This window comes from Ursus maritimus, unplaced genomic scaffold (assembly GCF_017311325.1).
Source record: "Ursus maritimus isolate PB19 unplaced genomic scaffold, ASM1731132v1 scaffold_15, whole genome shotgun sequence".
In the NCBI taxonomy this organism is placed as follows: domain Eukaryota; kingdom Metazoa; phylum Chordata; class Mammalia; order Carnivora; family Ursidae; genus Ursus; species Ursus maritimus.
In genome coordinates this window covers 19540926-19561193 of record NW_024423897.1, presented here as the reverse complement: position 1 = coordinate 19561193, position 20268 = coordinate 19540926, and the positions used below count along the sequence as shown (strand labels likewise).

The window sequence follows — 20268 nt, the reverse complement described above, 5'->3', positions numbered from 1 at the left end:
ATCCCTGTGGGCCTGTCTCTCTGCTTCTGTCTGTATGTGGCCCAAATCTGACTGCCTCAGCGCCTTCTCTTTCTCAAATGGCCCTAATCCACTGTGTCTCAAATCCAAATTCCAATATCAAAGCTTCTGATTAGTTTAGTTGGCCAAAAGATTGACTTCCTCCTGGGCCCCCGAACGTAGAGGCAAGTCTTAAAAAAGGGGAAGAAGGTAAGCTAGTCACGTCACAACAAAGATAATTTACCACAAACTCAGAATGCACAAAAAATAATTTAACGTGTCATGGTTGGACTCCCAAGTTCAGTTTACAATGGCTGTTTGATCCATATTATCACTTATTTGCAATGAGCAAAAGAAAAATGTGAAATTTAAAATTACAGATTGAAATTACATCATTTCTCCTCTCCAAGATTTTTAAATGGTTGCATAGTATTCTGAGTAAAGGTGTTTCATTTATCTTAAATAATGTTTTATTATCAGATGTAGATTTTAGCACAGTATCTAAAAGGACAATCAACAATAATAACTAGAGATTATTCAGTGATTACTACTGCCAGACGCAGTGTTTTATACAGACAATTTCCTTCAAACCTCACAACAGTCCTATAGAACAGGTACTATTATTTTCCCCATTTTAAAGATGAGGGGACTGAGGCACAGGGAGATTAAGTCATTTATAAAAGTGGCAAAGCTGGTCAGAGTCCATCGGGATTCAAATCCAGGAAATCTGGCTGTAGAGACTGTACTCTGAACCTCTCTGCTACCCTGCCTTTCTCAGAGGCCTACAGTTTGCTGATCCAGGGTAATCTAAGTCCAGAATGGAATGTGAGTGACAGTTCTCTCTTCTGTTCGGTCTGCAGTGCTGTTGTAGAGGAAACAAGGAAGTATAGTCATAGTCTCTGGATGCCAATCCATGGACCCTCGGCCTCAGAATCATCCAGAGAGCTAATTAAACACCATAAATTCCAAGGTCCAAGTCCAGAGGTTCTTCTTCACTAGGGCTGGAGTGGGTCCCAGGAATCCGTATTTTTAACAAGCTCTCTGGATATTAGTAGTCAGCCTGGGCTTGGTAATCTTTTATCCCCACGATTTTCTTCTAGGACAATATGGTGAATGAAGACTTTGGGAGTTGGGGTTGACTCAAGGACTGCCTTTAGGCATTATGCCTCTTGAGTTCTCTGGAGATCGTTAGCATTGGCTGTCTCAATGTAATAAGTGCTAGTAAAGGCATGTCAGTTTGAATAATTACAATCCCTAGTGCATAACATTCTTCAGTTTACAAAGATAGACCACATACTTTATCAAATTTAAACTAATTTCCATGAGTAAATATTTATTGTGCTAGTTTTGAAGTATAGCAACACAAAATACAGTCCCTGTGCTTCAGGAACTCCTCGGTGAGATGGGGTGGACTGCCTAGACGTACAGAGCAGCACATACCAGAGCCGGTGAGTAGCGTAATGGCGACAGCTACAGGAGCTCGGGGGGGAGGGGAGCCGGCCTGCATCCAGGTATACTCTGGACCACGTGGGAGGGAGAGCCAGGACTGGAGAGGAGACTCGGGGAAGCTGCACAAAGGAATTCCACACAGTAGTAACATTGCCAGGACCCCGCTTGACCCACAGCCCTCTCATATGGAGGCTGTTCATTCCACAGCTCCTGCATCTCAGCAGGGAGAGAAAGTCCATTTTTTTTCTATTTCCAGTGTCTTCTACTCTAGCTGCCTTGATCCTGGGGTACATTCCCTTTCCTACAGGTGATCTGCCCCACTCTTGAGCCTCCACATTCTTTGACCTTTTCTTGTTAGATGGCTGTCTCCTTCACTCACTTCAGCCTTCACTCCAGCTCCCAAAGTCCACCTCCAGATTTGCTGTTGGCCGAGACTGCTCCCAGCGTTCTGGCCATCCCTTCTCATTACCACAACTTGTAGCTATTTTTCCTCAACACCTCCTAACCAGTGATCTTTCTGCTTTTTCCTCTGTTCCTTTACTAGGACATTTCTCTTCCATTATCAATTCCTATTTATCCCTCAAGTACTGTTGCACACCTCACTTTCTCAAGGCGGCTCTCTGTGACACATTTAGCTCCCCACATTGGGTATTACCATAGCATCCTGTACTTTCTCTTGGGCAGCATTTACCGTATTTGCATGTGTTTAGTTAGTATCTGTGTCCTCTGCCACACTTAGCTCTATGAAGGCAGAGACAGAGATGGTGTCCTTATACAATAGGTTGGCACATAGAAAGTGCTCAGTAGATACAGGTGAATAGATGAAAATGTGTACCTCTAGTCAAAAATTGTGGTTCTGGGGTACCCGGGTAGCTCAGTTGGTTAAGCGTCCAAGTCTTGATTTCAGCTCAGGTCATGATCTCAGGGTCTTGAGATTAAGCTTTGGGCTTCGGGCTGAGTGTGGAGCCTGTTTGAGATTCTCTCTCCCTCTCTCTCTGCCCCTCCCCTGCTCGTGTGCGTGCTCTCTCTCTCTCTCTGAAATGGAATGAAATAAAATAATTAAATTGTGGTTCTGACTTGGTGAAATAGGTAGGGAAGAAGGGGATGATGGCAGGTTAAGAAATGAGGTGGTATTAGAATAAAGTAGAGTTGTGGGTGGTTTATTTGTTTTATTTTTGTTTTCCTGACAGAGAGGAGGCCTCCAGCTCAGAGCCTTTAGCAGACAGCAGTTAATAACATTGCTTTGTTTTTATCGTCTTTCTGTGTACGATTACTCTTATTTACAGATGTGATATAGACGTTCCTTTTGAAATAAATGTATGAAAGTAAAATAATGACTTAAATTCTTGACTTAAAGAAAAAAAAATCATACCAGTAGAAGAAATGAATGAAATTGGGAAAATGCTAACTTGGATACAGCCACAGGAACTCATTATCAAAATCCTGGGGAAGACCTAGAGCGCTTTTTCAGCGCAGTCATTTCCTCTCACGATTGGGAAGCAGTAGTCTAGAATAAAGGACAAAAGTTTTGTCCACCGGTTGTATATATTGTACTGAAAAAGAACTTGGGAGCTCACACATGTCAAGCTCCAAGCATGGTGCCTGGGTTGTGGCAGTCATTTACTAAGGGTTCTATTGTTTCCACTCACCACTCTTTGCCCAATAGAGACCAGGATTCACCTACTAACATACAGTATAATTTAAAGGAGCAAGTCACTGTAAAGTGAATGAGTTGGATCTTCCAAAATCCCCTCCAATGCCAAGTTCTTTGTTTACTGTAGTGTCATTTTAGTTGGGTTTGGGGAAGAAATAGAAAGAAACACATGTGTTCTATCTACTATGTATGACAAAATCTGAAGTCTTTTGTTTTACTCTAAATAGTCCATTCTTATATTTTAAAGATATAGCAAGATATAGAAAATTATTATTATCATTCAACCATCCTTTCAAGGGCTAATGAAAATTAAATGACATTTACAGCTTACTGTGATTCAGACTTTGAGGGGTTTAATAGCTAAATACAATGATCCATTGCTTTTTATGTTCTGTGATCAAGCAGCCTTCGCGTAAGTACAAAGGAGAGTCATTTCCAAAACTAATTATTTTGGGCCTTCATAGGAAATAAAGCTAGGCATTTCATCCTATTTTATAGAAATGGAAGTTGAAATTTTTCTTTGAGAGTCATTGATTTAAAAGAGGAATCAAATTACCAAGAAGATGCTCATAATCACATGAACTCTTAGGCTGGGGTATTTTGTTCTTTGTTCGTGGTATTTTATTTGTCTGGCACTCTTTCCCTGTAGCTTATATTTGCATTTCTACCAACTAGACATTGAAGATGTCAATTCCTCCCTGAGCTGATTTTGCAGACTTTGAGCGAAAATTTGGTATTTTCACGAACTATTAAATATACCGTATTTTGTCTCTTGATACTGAAGAATTTGTTAAAGGAAAATTCTTTTGTCTAACATTCTTGCCCAAGAGGGAGGTTCTAAATTCTCAGAAGTCAATAACTGTTTATGTGTAGGTAGTAGTGCAGTTTTCTTTCTGATATTAAAACAAACAGAAAACTACCTTAAGTGTCCTTACATTATTTAAAGCTAATATATTATATACTTGGATTGCTCAAATTTTGAGCTCCATGGTTGTGATCATGATGTATCAGTAGATTTACATTATTGACATAACAACAGATGGTAGTGGTGCAGGTTGAAATAAAAGATCGTTAAGCTAAATATTTTAGCCTTCATTGGCTCCCTGTGGCATAAGATTTGTCAGAGTAAAATAGAATCATAGTCTTTCTGAACTAGAAGAGTCTTTAGAGAGGTCTCATCTAGTCTCTCATTTGACAGATGAGAAAACGGCCAAGGGAGAATGCTACTTGCCAAGGTCTTACAGCTTGTTAGTAGCACAGCCGGGGCCAGAATCTAGGTCTGCCTGCCATTTCCTAATTCAGTACTCTTTCTGCTGTCTCTGTGTGAGATTTTTAGGTGGTGTTCTTCCTGTTTTGCTCCCTGATGCCAGTGCCAATTATTCTAATCAATTTCACATCTATTCATTTCTAGAACATTAGAGTTTCCCCCCCATTATGAGTCTTTGTTGGTTAAACTTTATATCTGGCTTTCTTTTAGGTTGGTCTCCACTCACATCTTTTAATCTTGAAGATTTCAAAATACGCCTGAATCTCCCACTTTTTTTGGAAAACTCCCAATACCAAGCAATAAATCACCTACCGTGCATTTGTTATAGAATAGAAGCTTTTGAGTTCTCCAAATCTAAACAAGACTTCCTCCCATTTTTCCATGAAGCCACATTGTTGTCTGTTCACTTTAGTGGTGAGTGTTACTGTGCCAGCAGCTTTTGTTTTGGAAGATGTAGGCTTCAACCAAATGGCCCCACTGGGAACAAATCATAGTTCCTTCAATTCATCATTTCCTCCAAGCTTTGAGCTCTCATCAGGTTCCCACTCAGGGGACGATGTCATCATAGCCAAAGAGGGAACTAGTGTTTCACTCGAGTGTCTTCTCACAGTCGACCACTATGAAGATGTCCATTGGTACAACTCAAAAGGACAGCAGCTGGATGGCAGAGGCAGAGGTAACTATGCCAGGGTATAATTAATCAAGGCTACTCATTTCCTGTTACTTCTGTCTCCTTGGTTTGATGGCATATGCAACAAGGAATGTCAGTGATGAAGTGCTGGGGGGAATAGTTAAAACTTTTGAAAGGCCTGGAGTGTTCTAACTGTGGGAAGAAGCAAAATAATTATAATTACTTAACCAGAAGAAGAAAGAAAGAATAGGTATAAATTTAACAGATACTCACATGATGACAGGGAGCTATCGTCTCCCCTGTTGGTGAGCTGGTTTCCTTCTTCATTGAAGGTAGACTACATCAGGGCTGCTGCAGACAGCTATGCAGGCTGTGCACTGCACAGCCCCATTCACCTAGACTGTAATATGAATAATATAGTGTGATGGCCCTTTGTGAATACAGGAGGAAGAGTTGTGGCTAGACTTAATGTAAGCTTGTCATAAATTTTAAAATTTTGTTTTAAAATGAGTCACTAAAAATTTTAGAGGAAATCTAGGATGGTTTTTAAAAGATTATAGCTCTGTGCATAAAACTTTAAGTCCCTCTGAGAATTAGAAAGGCACTGAGAAGGAGCACTATAAGCCCTTCCAGCTCAATTTTTTTCTGTGCTATGCCTTGATTTACTTGAAAACAGGAGAGCTTTTCGTGTACCTTTGCCTCTCAGTCTTAAAAATCACCCAGACATAATAGTGCAACCAAGGTCTCCTTTTTGACAGGTTTTTATTTGATTTTGCTGTTTATGAACCTGTGAACACATCTTAATCAGAATATTATTTCCTTAACTAATATTCTGCTAGAAAGATCTTTTTGGAAACTACTTGTATTAAAGTACCTCAAAAAGAAATCACCGTGAAAAATCAATGGGATAAAGATTAAATTCTGGGATACTCATAAGCTACACCTTCAGAAAAGGCCCTTCTTGTCTTTTTTGCTAGACAGATAGTCTAAACTCTTGGAATAGAAAGGATATTTGGTTATTCATATTAGAATGGAAAACAATAAAGGAGACAGATGGTGTTTTCTTCTAAAGTACACGCTAAACATTTTAACTTTGTATAAACTGAGTAATTGGCCACCAGGAGATTGAAGAGTTTAAATTGTTAGAAAAAACAGAATATTTGTAATCAGCTTCTTAAGGAAGCTTTTGAGTCAGGATCTCTAGAGTAGTGCCTAGAATGTATATTTTGAACCTGATGTGGGGTTTCATATTTGGACGCAATGATCTAGACTCTTATTTCCTTTGGGCTCTAGGATCCTGACCAAACACATCTGAGGTTTGAATTATTGAGTAGGTGTGATCATTGCAGACTGACCACATCAACAAAGCTTAGGTTAGGATGAGACCAACAAGTGAAATGGCAGTTTCATTTTCCTTTTTGCCTTTACTTTGAAAACCACTAACATCTATCATTGATGCTTTCAGTAGCAGCTCTGCAAAACTGTATTAAATTTTATGAATCTCCAGTGAGAGGAGTTTAAAGAGCCTGTCAGTCTAGTATAAGGTTCATAAATCTTGAGCTATTATCAGCAAGTAAGCTAGAGAGTTTACATTGTGGTCGTAGTACAGTGGTTGATGAATTGAGTGTATGTACTTCCATACTTTGGATTCCTAGGATAGCCTTTTCATAGCTCCAAATTCATAGAACAGAAGCTTGTGGAATAATGAATATATTCCATAGCTATATATTTTAATCTTTTTTTTTACATTTGTGAAGTGATGGCTCTTAAATATAACCATAGAATTTAGACAAATTTTGATGACAATAAAAATGGGCATAATCCAGAGTGCTTACTAATTGATGTACCACTAAAATAATCTGGAACCGTAGAATCTCAGGGATAAAAGAAATCTTGAAGATTTCAACTTCGAGATCTTAAGATTAGGTGCTCAGTTGGTGCTTAACAAGCAGTCCCCAAGCCTCCTCCAGGACAGCACCTCTAGTCATTAGGACTCACGTCTACACCCCAGGTTAGCCTGCCCATCCCATCTTTGAATGGCTTTTGTAGTTAAAGTACAGGATACACTGAGAATTGACCACAAACAGAATTGTGTGGGCAGAGCCCAGTTACGAAAGGGTGTTGAATTAAGGTGGGTAGTCCGTAGGCTTTGCTTTTCATATTCTTAGATGCTTTTGTGTTCATGTTCCCTAAATGAAGATGCCTTCGTATATGGAAGACAGGCAGCATGTCTTAGGTTTAAAACAGAACCCAAAGGTCCTTCAGGCATCTTAAGGGCAACTTTATTCTCTTTGCCAAGCAGTTCGTTTACCCTGACTTGTGACACCTGTCTTTTGGCTTGTGCTCCAGTCACTCTTGCCAGAAAATCAAGATATCATCAACAAACCTTTTGTAACAAAACAAAACAAATGTGCAGATTAGCCAGTTAATAGTTGAACAATGCACTAAATTGGTAGGGGGGTTTGGTTTTTGTTTTCATTTTTAATTTTTGTCTCTTGTTATCAAAAGTAAACAAATACAGTTAAATAAAAAGAAGAAAATGTAGATCACTCAACGCATTACCCCAGAAATACCATTGTTTGGTATTTCTGAGGCGCTTCCTTCTAGTATATGAAAATGTATAGGTTAGAGATTGTGGTGTACACACACACATAATTTTTTTGGGGGGGGATTGGTCACTTAGCATTGTATAGACAGACCCGTCTCCCTGAAGGGCTTGTTATGTCTAGCCACGAAATGTAGCTGCGGTATCATTCACATCAGGAAGGAAGATCTTGATTCCCTTTTGAACTTCCATGCTGTTTAAATTCCTACTCTGGACAGAAAAGTCTGCCCTTTCTTACATGATTTAAACAAGTAGCAGAACAAAAGAGATGAGTTGAGGTAAAGCACTGTCATGAAGAGGTGGCATATTTATGGCAAGGCAGTTGGCTTATTCAGTAATACTATTCTTTATGCCTTAATGTTTTTATTTCTGTTGGGTTATCAGGTGGAAAATGGTTGGTTTCTGATAACTTCCTGAATATCACCAGTGTAGTCTTTGATGACCGAGGGCTTTATACATGTTTCGTCACCTCTCCAATTCGTGCCTCCTACTCTGTCACCCTGCGTGTTATCTTCACGTCGGGAGACATGAGTGTCTACTACATGATTGTTTGCCTGATCGCCTTTACGATCACCCTCATCTTGAACGTCACACGGCTGTGCATGATGAGCAGCCATCTTCGTAAGACCGAGAAGGCGATCAATGAGTTCTTCAGAACTGAAGGCGCAGAGAAGCTTCAGAAGGCCTTTGAGATCGCAAAGCGCATCCCCATCATCACCTCAGCCAAGACTCTGGAGCTCGCCAAGGTCACACAGTTTAAGACCATGGAGTTTGCTCGTTACATCGAAGAGTTGGCAAGAAGCGTCCCTCTTCCGCCCCTTATTCTAAACTGTCGGGCCTTTGTTGAGGAGATGTTTGAGGCTGTGCGAGTGGACGACCCTGATGACATGGGAGAAAGAATTAAAGAGAGACCTGCCTTGAATGCTCAAGGTGGCATCTATGTCATTAACCCGGAGATGGGCCGGAGTAATTCACCGGGAGGAGATTCAGATGACGGTTCTCTGAATGAACAAGGTCAGGAGATAGCAGTTCAGGTTTCTGTCCACCTTCAGTCAGAAACCAAAAGTATTGATACAGATTCTCAAGACAGCAGTCATTTCAGCCCATCTGATGATATGGGATCTGCCGAATCAAACTCTTACTCCAAAGATGGGTCATACGAAAGCCGTCAGTTGTGAGCTATGCCAGTACCTACACAAACAGCTCTCGCAAAAGGAACCTGTTTCATGCAGGAAATAACATTTTTACCAAAAGATAACTGGGGGGGGTTCCCCTTGTTAATATTAAGCACATCAGAATGTGAATTATTGCCAAAATCTTTGTAAAAATTCAGTGTTTTTCCTATCTGATATTTCTCAGTCATTTTCCTCAAGCTTGATTAAATGACACATGCTAAGACTTAAAGGAGCTTGAGAGATAAACATAATGGATAAAGTACCACACTCAGAGTTCCATGGCTTCTCTTCTCGTCATGGTTCTTCCAGTGGTTAGGGCTGACACTTATCCTGGGGCCTCAGTTTTCCCACCAGTAAGATGAGGGATTTGCATTAGATGATATCTAAAGTCATTTCTAGCCCTGTAATATCTTACCTGTCCCCTTTAAACCACCAGAATCATCAGCACATCTTGAAGTAAACCCTTCCCTAGACTTTAAGTCCCTTGTTATGGAAAGGATCAAGCTGAGACTTTATTTTGTGATTTAGATTCCCACACCAATGCCATAGTGCATAGAAGTATGGGTGTTTTTCAGATGTTTTGCCATGTGGAGTGTGCAATTATATGTGCTAGGTTGGGTCTCTTTAGTGTAGCCAATGTCTGTATTGTTATACAGATATCAGGGCGCTAACTGCTCATTAATAAACTACTTTCCATGAGTAAATTGGTCCTTTTGGGGGATACATCATGTCTTTTTAACTTACTGAAGTATCATTTAGTTCATTGAGCTGGCAGTGATTTCCCAGCTGATCTCCAAAAGTGAGCAATTTGTTCTTAAGGAATAATGTCTTCAGTGCTTCTAGAATAAGAAACAATGTTAAATCATCTATCTATCTCTGGTAAATCATGGATTTTTGACATTTCTGTTAATAGAATTTCTCAGGCTTTCCCTTTTTGAAAGTACTGGACTCTGTAAGAGGGTTCTGTGTTTGGGATCCCATTCCGGGAGGTTCCTCATTAGACTTCTGTCAACACTCTTGCCCTCCTTGATCGTTAATATGGTGCTAAAGGCTGCATGCCTCCCTATCTGGTTTATTTTGTTTATATTTTATTGTTGAGGTTTTTATTTTTGTGCACTTCAGATATAGAATTCTGAGCTAGGGCTGCTTTTATGGTCTTTCTTGAAAGCACTAACCTGAAATAAGATTAGATAATGATGTGTGGTATATGTGAATATATTAAATATGTAGGCATAGGTATAGGCAGCAGTACGCAGATATATATACACACACAAATAATCTAGATTTAAAGAGGGAGAAAAATTATGGATGATGCCACCTGATTGAACTGTGTATAATGAACACTTGAGACAGTATTTCTTGCCTGACTGAGCCTGATATATAATAGAATTGTAAATACTCTTCAGAATAATGTCTTCAGCTACAGGAAGCTTGGTGTCATACGATTTTTAAGAACTTGGCAGTGGAGCTCCATTTGGTGCTTCATGTTTCCTCATTTGGCTTCTGATTATTGAAGCATTACTTGAACTAGAGGTTCCTGAGGGAAATGTTCAGAAGAGGCTTTATCAGGATTTTAATTTAAGGTTTCAAATGGAGGAAGGCAAGGAAATAGCATAACCAGATAGAGCTCACACCTCCCTTTGTCCAGGCTTATCGCAAGTAATACATCTCTTCTGGATAGCATGAATGAATCAGTGTGCAGTTTTATCAGATGGCATTACGGATAAAGATGATAATGCTGCCTTTTCTGTCTCTCAGGCTGTTTCCATGGAAACCTCCAGAGCCAAACAAAAGCTACCAGTCTTTTAACCAAAGCTTGCCTTGGCTCCTAGACCTGCATGTCTTTAAGGAATAATGTTTTCATACAGTTGGCTATGAGAGCAAGGGCTGTTCACCATACCCTAGATTATAGAACACTTTTTCCCCTCCCAGGCTGTTTCTCTTAAAAAATTGAAAATGCTAAAAATCTCTTCTCTGAGGTCTGTTCCCTGACCATACCTCAGATCTTTAGATAGTACCTCCAGACCTATCCCAGTGTAGGGAGTTTGGGGTCATTTCTTAGAATGTAACTTCTCACATTAAAGAAAATGGATTTATCCCACATGTTCTCACAATGGACATGAGTGTTTGGAACCTTCAGGTAGACATTTTTAACGGTCAGAGTCCTGGGAAATGGGACTTTGGAAAAATATAAGAACTAATGAAAAAAATCTGTAAGTTTACACAATACTGTATACTCCAGTGTGTCCTGGTTAAATTACTTTAGAAACATACTGGTGACTTAATTTGGTGGCCAAAATAACTGAATGGATTACTTTGAATATTCCAGATTATGGTGCCAGTGATAAAGAAATGCAGTAGTCAAAATTTAATTGGAGTTGGTGTTACTTTCTTAAGCTAGTTTCTAAGAGGAAGAAAACCACACATTATTATTTTCTGTATCTAATCAAATACTCTTCATATATAATTAATAGTCTCATGTTATGTTTTTGTAAAATCCTTCACCTTTTGAACTTAAACTACAGTCTAAAAGTCTTTTGACAATAACTGTGGTGTAATTAATCTTTTGTTTCACTGGATTTTATAGTTAGTAAAAATGCCTTTACTCAGCAAATGTGTTTAAATAGTCCTGTTATCTCATTTATAAATTTTGTATTGTGACTTAATGAACCTTATAGTCCTTATGAAAAGAAGTGAAATGGTGGCTTTGTGAAATAAATTTACAAAAAGAGATATGTAAACATTTTTATAGATTCCTTGCCAGCTGAAACCAGGACAGGCATCTTTTGAGCTGATATCCAACTTGAGTTTTAGGTAGTTTGATAAGCCTGTCCTCGAAGTCGCATCTGTTCTGATCGTTAAATTCTTGATTCAGGACCAGTGAGCATTTGTATTTCTCCCAACTACCTTGACATAATTACCTTAGGAGTTGCTGATCTGGAACAGTTTTGAGAAGGTTCCTGGCTTCTTCGCCTCACTTAACATGCATTTTGAAGTCAAAGCACGCTGCTTTCTGTTCGGTCCTCGAGCCCCTGTGAACCCCTCGGTGCATTCCTCTCCACCCCCTGCATGTAGTTTCACCCTGGATCAGACTCTCCCGGGTCCCAGAGTGGCATGGGAGCATGGCATGCTTGTTTTCCAGAGCACAGCCGGCCTTGGTGCTAGCCTTGACTCCACACACCAGCACTTATAACACAAGCATATCATATGTCCTGAGTCACCGGTAAGAGAACACAATCTTGTCTCATCTAGGCCGGGAATTTTGAAAATGCTCAGCTTTATACATAAACTCCTAAGTTCTCAGCACATTTCATAAAAGTGAGTGTTATTTGGTATGGTTCAGATGACGCTTAAATGATCACCATTTTAATGAATACTTGCATTATGATTTTGTCCTTTCTTTTAAAGTCATGCTTGAATATATTTATTAAATGTTGAGTGGACTATATTTCATTTGTCTGAAATCTTCTATTGAGTACACATTTTTATGTGTGATGGAATTTGATGTTAACGATTTTAAACAGGAGTAAATTTGAATTCAACTTGGATTCTTCCATGGCTATGCATTTTAATTTTACAAATATTTAATGAGCATCTATATGTTTTTGGTGCTGTGGGCCATACTGAGATGGATGTCTTGCCCACGGTTACCATGAGGATGTAGTTAGCAGACCTAAGGGCAGCAGCTTTTCCCTTCTGAGGTAAAGGATTCCTGGCAAGGCCTAAAGAGGATTTAGCATGTGTTTTGGAAAATGCAATTAGTATATAAAGTCTGACGAGATTTGGCGTGTGGGAGGGGTACCTGTGGTACAAGCAAATGCCTGCAGTCCCGTAAGACTGAAGCGTGATGATGGAAAAGCACAGGAGCTCGGGAGACAGGCAAAGGGAATAGGTAACGGTACAGTTCATCACCTAAATACCACAGATCTTTCATTCTTAGAATGAAAACCTAGTTTCTATCTCCCTAGGGCAAAAGATCACTGGACTTGGAGTCCCGATTCCACCACTAGCCGTGTAACAATGTGACTTGGCCTCTTTGGACTTCAGACTGGAGGTGACGATACCTACCTCACAAAATTAATATGGGCATTAAATAAAGCAACATATCAGCAAACACTGTGCTAGCTCTAACATGCCATAGAGGGTAAGGGGCCAATAATGGTGCATTCAGAGTGTCAGCTTTGTTAGTGGCCATGACTGTTTGTGTTTGGGGTCAACTACAAATTCCTCCAGACCTCAGTTATAGTTGCATTTGGCTGCATGCCATAGAAAACCAATTGTGGTGGCTTACCCAAATAAGACGTTTATTTTTCTCAAATAATAAGTACAGGGGAAGCCAGTCCCAGGCTAGTGCAGGGCTCAATCCAGCATTAAGTACTCAGGCTGCTTCTAGATTCCTCTCCACCCTTAAGACGTGGCTTTCATCCACATGGTCACAAATGCCCTAACTTGGGTTCCCCTAGGAGTGCCTGAGACAAGGATTCATCTGTAACTAGTTTATTTGGAAGGTGATCCCAAGGAGATAGGAGAGTAGGGAAGTGAGACAGGGAAAAGGAAGCCAAATCCAGGGTACATTAATGAGTGGGTTACTGCTTTGGGCAACTGCTGTGCAGTCCCACTGGGGACCTCAGGGAGCTCTGCTCCCAGTATATGTAGCTCATGCCTCAGACGTCCCACCTGAAGGCCAAGGAGCTCAGATATTCATGCGCCAACTCCCATCTGTCATTGAGGGCTGCCCCCAAGTTCACTAACCCTGGCACTTTCAACCTGCCACACATAGGCTCGCATGATCCTATAACCCGCAAAAGCCCTCAGAGTCAGGAGCTTTCAGGAGGGAAGCCTGTGTTGAATACAGGAATGGTGAGTGTCGGGGGATCACGGGTGGAACGCTGATAACACCCGCTACACAGACAACTGCACCTTCAGCATCATGTCTGCATTCCAGGCAGGGAGAAGGGTAGAAGGGCAAAGGGCAAAGACACATAGCACCTGAGTCTACCTTTTTATCAAGAAGATAGCTTTCCTGAAGCCTCACCTGACTTCTGTCACTCAGCTGCCAGAGCTGGATGACATGGTACCTGTTGTCACTGTAAGAAAGCCTGGGGAGAGGACTATGTGTATTTTTTAACTGGACACACTGCCTTAAAAGGTTCTATTATGAAGGAAGGAAGGATAGAGTGGAAGTTGCAGGCAACTGGTAATGTGCAACAAGGTCATATTCACATGAATTAACAGGAGCAAAATAGGGTTCTGTAGTGGATAAAGTTGCAAGCAAAGCAAGAATCAGAAGCAATAAATCCTAGTCTAAATCTTGAAGCCATCACTTATGTTGTCTCCAATACACATGGATCTCATGTGTCAAAGATCTCAAATAGCAGACAGGTAGGTTATAGGATACTGCTGGGGCATAATTGTCTTATCTTAATCTGCTTATTCATTAACAGATGTTGAATGACCACCTGCTACGTGCCAGGTGCTTCCAGTGGCCAGGGACTCTGCAGTGGTAGTGATGGGCGGGTGGTATCTTTAATCAGGGCCAGAGAACCCTCTCCAAAGAAGGCATTGGGCTGAGACCGAACTGATGAGGGTCCAGACATTCAAAGGTTAGAGGAAGAGGTGCTCCAGGCAAAGGAACAAGCAATGACAAAGCTCCTAGGGGACAAGGTTGGCCTGTTAGAGAAAGAAGAAATAGGCATGTGTGGCTGGTGAGGTGAGAGGGAGAAGCAGGCAGGGGCCAGAAATATGGTTAAAAGTTGTCAAAGTTTGTTTTGGCTGGCCCCAGAAATGCATTTTTTTAATGAAGAAATGCTAGAAGTACCTAATTTGGAAGAGGAGATTTACAGATTTAGGGAGGAAAGTTTGATCATTCGATGGCACTATTTTGTCCTGAAGTCATCTGCAGCTAAAGAAACAATTGTGCTAATCTTCTTTAAGGAATTAAACTCCTTCAGAGTTCCTTGAATTCCAATCATGTTCTTGAGTTTTCATGTTTTCACTGGAACCTATTGATTAGGAAATATATATGTAAATATGCATATGTCGCTCCATCTGCCTGGAAGATCTGTGGCTCCCACCAGCGTGCTTGTTCTTCCTGGCAGTCGGGAACTCCGCTTTGCCTCCTGCTCCGCTGTGCGAAAGGGAGGACTCAAGTGCCCTGAGTGATGATAAATCAGCCTTCGAGGGGCCTCCTCCCGATAGAAGAGCCACCCCCTGGGAAATAGTTTGTCCCTAAGCAGAAGGGACGTTCATCAGTAGAAACCCCCTCTGTGCAGTAGTTTTGCTGTGTGAATTTCTTTGCTCTTTCACAAGCAGCCGGCAGACAGTTGAACCACGCCTGAGGCTACTCCGCTCGAGCCCCTTGACCCCTTGAGCACCACAGGCCATGCCTATTCAATTTTTCAACAAATGTTTGTTGCACACAAACTATCACAAGCAAAATCAGAGGTGATCTCTGCTCTTGGGAACTTAGAGCCTGGGGGAAGACAGAGCCTATTCAAATAGTTACACAGAGGGTATATAATTAAAAACAGAGGTGTGCAAAAAACGATTCAGGGAGAGCCTAGAACAAAGATGCCTGATCTAATCAGAGATCAGAAAAGAATTCCCTAAAGAAGGGACACTTGAAGCAATAGGCTCTTCTTGAGGACTTATTATGTTCCTATCCCTGAGCAAGAAACTATGGATTTAAGTCATGGATCCCACTTAGAAGGAATTTATAGATCCATGGAAAAGGTAAGATGTTTCTACAGTAAACCACCTGAAAGAGACAGTGCATCTTCAAGTGCTAAGTGGATTAGCACTAGATAATAAATGCAGAAGAGCTAAAGATGAAAAGTCAGTGGTAGCAGAGGATGGGCAATACTTTGAAGAAGTCACGGATGGGAAGGACGTGGGTTAATCTGATCATGGAACTCAGGAAACTTTGATGGTGTCCTATGATGGAAGCAGAAAACAAATCCAATTTCTTCACTAATTTATCTCCCCAAGTTTATCATTTGAGGACCCTTCCACTCCCTTAGAAATACACTAACATATCCTTCCTTTTATATTATATTCTTTCCTTGCCAGTTTGTGAGCAGGTTGAGAGATGGCATCGTGTATTAGTCACCTATCTCTGTGGCCCCTAGGGTAACACCTTTCATATAGAAAAGACAGTAAATGTTTGTTTAATTTAATGCAATGCGAGGGGTGAAACTTGTGTTATGGTATATGACCATGACCATTGGTCAGTTTGGGACTTAGGGATAAGGGCTTGGGGGGGGAGGTGCCTGCCCCTTCTCCAACAGCACTCTCTTCTTTGGTGGCATCACCCACTTTCAAAGTTTTAAAGCCATTTTCACACTGGTAACTCCCAAATGGATATTTTTGGCTCTAAATGCTCCCTTCTAGACTCGTGGATCTAACACCTCCCTACTTGGCATCTCCACTTGGCCAGGCATCTCTAAAAGGCATCTCAAAATTAATACACCCACAACAGAATTTTTGATTCCCTGCCCTGAGAACAAAAGAATACATCAGTTTCTACCCCCACCATCTTCTCTGAGCAAATGGCACTACCATCCCCTCATTTGCTCAAGCCAAAAACCTGTGTCATCCTTGACTCGATTTGCCTTACTTTTCATATCCAATAGATCAGCAAGTTCTACTGTCTCACTTCAAAAACTATGTATCTCATCCACCCGCTACTCTCTACTTCCATTTACTCCATCCCAGTCCAAGACACCATCACCTCTTGCCTGTGCTGCTTGAGGCCCCTCTGAGCAAGCTGCTTCCACTCTTCTCCCCAGGTCATCCATTCTCCACACTACAACCAGAATGAACTTTCAAAAGCATAAATCACATCATGTCATCCTCTGCTTATATTCCACAGTGTTTCCCATCATTAGAAGAAAATCGTAGAAGAAAACCCAAAGTCTTTCCCATGGCCCACAGGCCCTGTACGAGGTAGGTCCTTCCTGTGTGTCTGAGCTCAGCACCTACTACTCCAACTCACTCATTACGTCATCCTGACCTCCATGCTGTTCCTCAAACACAGCAAGCTTGCTCCCACCTCAAAACCTCTGTCTCGTTCCAGTCGCCTAGAGTGATCTTCCCTGACATGGGCCCTTCACTGGCTTCTTCCTGGTGTGCAGATCTCAGCTCATTTGTCCCCATTTCAGAGAGGCCTCCCTGACCACAGCACGGGAGGTGCACCCAGGGCTGAAGTTAGAGTTGGGGTTACATAACTCTCTTTTATTATCATCACAGTGTTGGTCACTGCCTGCCTTAGTCCATTTGGGCTGCTAGGACAGGATACCACAGACTGGGCGGATTAAACAACACGCATTTACTTCTCACCGGGAGGCTGGGAAGTCTGAGATCAAGGTGCCAACAGACTGGGTGTCCGGTGAGAACCTGCTTCCTGGCTCACAGATGGCTGTCTTCTCACTGTGTCCTCACAAGCTTTGGAAAGGGGTGACAGAGCTCTCTGGGGCCTCTCTTATAAGGGTACTAATTCCATTCATGTGGGCTTCGCACTCATGACCTAATCACTTCCCAAAAGCTATGCCTTCTAATAGCATCACACTAAGGGGTGGGTTTTAACATATGAATTTATGGGAATATAAACATTTAGTCTACAGCACTATTTTATATTAATTTTTTATGTGCTTGTTTGCTTGTCAATCAGCAATTTCCCCCAGCTAGGGGATCAGTTACATGAAAACAGGGACCTAATCTATCTTATTTCCTATTATATTTCTAGGAACTAAAATAGAGCTTGACACCAAATTGGCAGTCACTAAATATTTGTTGCATCATTGATAAAGATGGATGAGTGAATACTGAACAATTGTGTGAATGTAAATCATTTAGCATCTTTGCCTCAACTTACCTCCTTCCCTGATGTAGGTTGAAGGTATTATACTACTTGTCTCTCCTGAAACACAAAGGCTGCGGTTAAGATAATGAGAAGGCTGAGGGCTTTACCACTTATTACGAGAAAAATATTGGAGTGCATGGGCAAGGAGCCATTTGAAAGTGGCAATGACAGCCTAATGGAGAAAGAAATTCATTTGTTTTATTACCGTGAACCTCCTGGGGACTGCGTAAGATGGGGGAAAATGAAATGTACCCATTCGTAATATAAAAATTCATAAATACAGCTTACATTAATTCAAAGTAGAGTAATACTTTGTTTATCTGGCATCAATAGGTATTTTGCTAAGTGTTTTGTTTTTTCAGATAGTTAATGTTCCCATTATAAGTAGACTTTTTTCAATTTGACTGTTTTAATGGAAATAGTTTTCAAATGAATTTCAGTGCCACTTTCTCTGACAGCACACCAAACAGAGCCCTTTTTGTCACTAACTTGGGGACATCATTATAAGCTTATATTATTATATTTGGGTATCAAATAGTGTTATACTCTGAAATCACAGAAACGTAGAACTATTATGCTTTCTGAGATCTCTTGTGTGTATTGCCAGGGTTTTTCTCTCTTCTCTCACTGATTTAATCAACAAGTAGGGCAATTAGCACCAGCAGACTGGTGACTGAGAACTCTACCCAGAGTGATAAGCAAGAGAAATGTGGCCCCTGGCTTCCTGGAGCCCACAATCTGCTGGGGAAGATGACAGCGAACAAGCAAGTACAAGTATGATAAGAATCTCAAAGGCCTCCCCTGGTACTTGGGAAAGGCCTCCCCAAAGAAATGGCCTTTAAGCTGATTCTTACTAACAAGTAGTTCAGGGGGAGAGTGTTCCCGGGAAGATGGGAGGCGTGTGTAGGGGCTGTGAAGTGTGAAAGCCAAGGTGCATTTGAGCAGACGAAAGAAGACCAGCATGGCTTCTGATAGTGCCACAGAGTCAGAGGGGCCAGATTGTAGACCCCGCCTCCCCAAGGGCCGGGCTAGGAATTTGAGTCTTCATTCTAAAAACAACTTACGTGCTTTTAAAGAGAGGAGTTAACACAGTCAGCATTATACCTCAAAATGTGTATTATAAGAAAATTAAGCACCCACTAAACCCATTTGTGCTTTCACACATATTTTTGGCTCAGACGAGATTAAAAGAGGTGTGCCACAGTAATCCACCTTCCACAAACTATGGAATTGACAGGTGGCGTTCAGGGTCACAGACGCAGCGCAAAAATCGAGAAGTGGATATTCAGGTTTGGAAAGTGCAGGTTTCAGAAAGGAACCTCATTACTGGAGGCCTGTTACAATAGTGTTCATGTTAAGAGCCCAGTTTAATTCAGTCCGACATTGTCTGGACCCTCTGCTCTAAGGAGAAGTTTGTAGGCCGGATGAACAGGCACTGGGAACAGAGGCCTGCCTGGCCTTGGGGAGGTCTCTTCCCCTCTGGACCTCAGCTTCCTCTCCTCAGAATAAGGCGCCTACGGGGCCCTCCACTCTCGGCAATGCTGAGAGGCACCCAGCTTAGCAGGCAGGAGGCTCAAAGGGGTCTCTCCCACCTACTCAATGAGTAATCTTAAGTTACTTCTTTGAACACCGCTTTACCTATCTGCGAAACCCGACCTCACTTGACAGTTGTGAGTGCCAAACAGCGGGCACAGAGAGAGCAGTCAGTAAATATTAAGATCGCTCTGTAATCATACAGCGTACCAGCCGATGGCTAACACATCAGCCCAATAAAACAGGAGAAAGAATTTGGAAGTGAATGTTTCCTTCAGGAAAAAAAGAGACCCCTTATGAACTAAGAACTACATATTATATTTTTCCGTATTCTTTTGAGACTTAGTAACATTTTGGGAAGCATCTTGCACCATCCATCTGTCCCACATTTGTGCTCTGGAATATCTTTCCTCTAACAGCTTGGCCAACTCTGTTTTGCATGTGTTCAATGCTGCTATCCCTGGTCTATCTATTCTGAGCATGTTATTAACCTGAGCTTGCATGTAGCAGTATAAATTCTGCTAAGAGCCAACGCTGTCTTCATTTCTGAGCATCCGTGCAGAAATATGCTTGCATGATTTCTTTGTGCTCTCTTTGCAGCCCCCAAGGGTGTTAATAACGAGTCACACACCCTCTATTTTTCTTATTATTTTTAAATAAGTGGGTTTTAAATGATAAGTTTAATACATGCATATTATTTTAAAATATGAACAGTATAGAAGGTTTTTAGGTTAAAAAAAAACAATTTCTTCTTTGTTTCCCACACCCTGCTTCCTGGTTATACTCCCTATATATTAGCAGTGACTTATACATTCTTCCAGGAATGTTCTCCCTTCCTCCCTAAGTACATTCTACATAATTGTCTTCAGTTTACACAAATAAGATTATACTCTCCTTTCCTACCTTCCTTCCTATATGGATCTTCTATCATTGTGTTTGTTTGTTTGTTTGTTTGTTTGTTTGTTTGTTTTCACCCAAATAGAACCATACACAAATGGAACTATTCAGACCCTATATCTTGAACATTTTCCTGTAGGAATAGCAATCGATTTGCCTCATTCTTTTGAGTGGCTTTCTGGCATTCCATTAATGGAATG

General features: G+C 41.1%; 1 protein-coding gene across 2 annotated transcripts in view; it reads left to right on the top strand.

The window, feature by feature from the left end:
* MFAP3 (microfibril associated protein 3) overlaps positions 1 to 20268 on the top strand; it is a 37732-nt gene that overhangs the window by 5871 nt on the left and 11593 nt on the right. The window contains exons 2-5 of one of the 2 annotated variants that reach the window (XR_005834846.1): positions 4578 to 5043; positions 7988 to 8617; positions 12747 to 12832; positions 16649 to 16722. Coding sequence is in view for 1 of the 2 variants with exons in the window: in XM_008692467.2 (XP_008690689.2) it covers positions 4749 to 5043; positions 7988 to 8781 (1089 nt within the window). In the remaining variant the exon portion in view is untranslated. Of the gene's footprint in view, positions 1 to 4577; positions 5044 to 7987; positions 12327 to 12746; positions 12833 to 16648; positions 16723 to 20268 lie in introns of those variants that run through there. The other variant, XM_008692467.2, reaches the window with a different exon arrangement.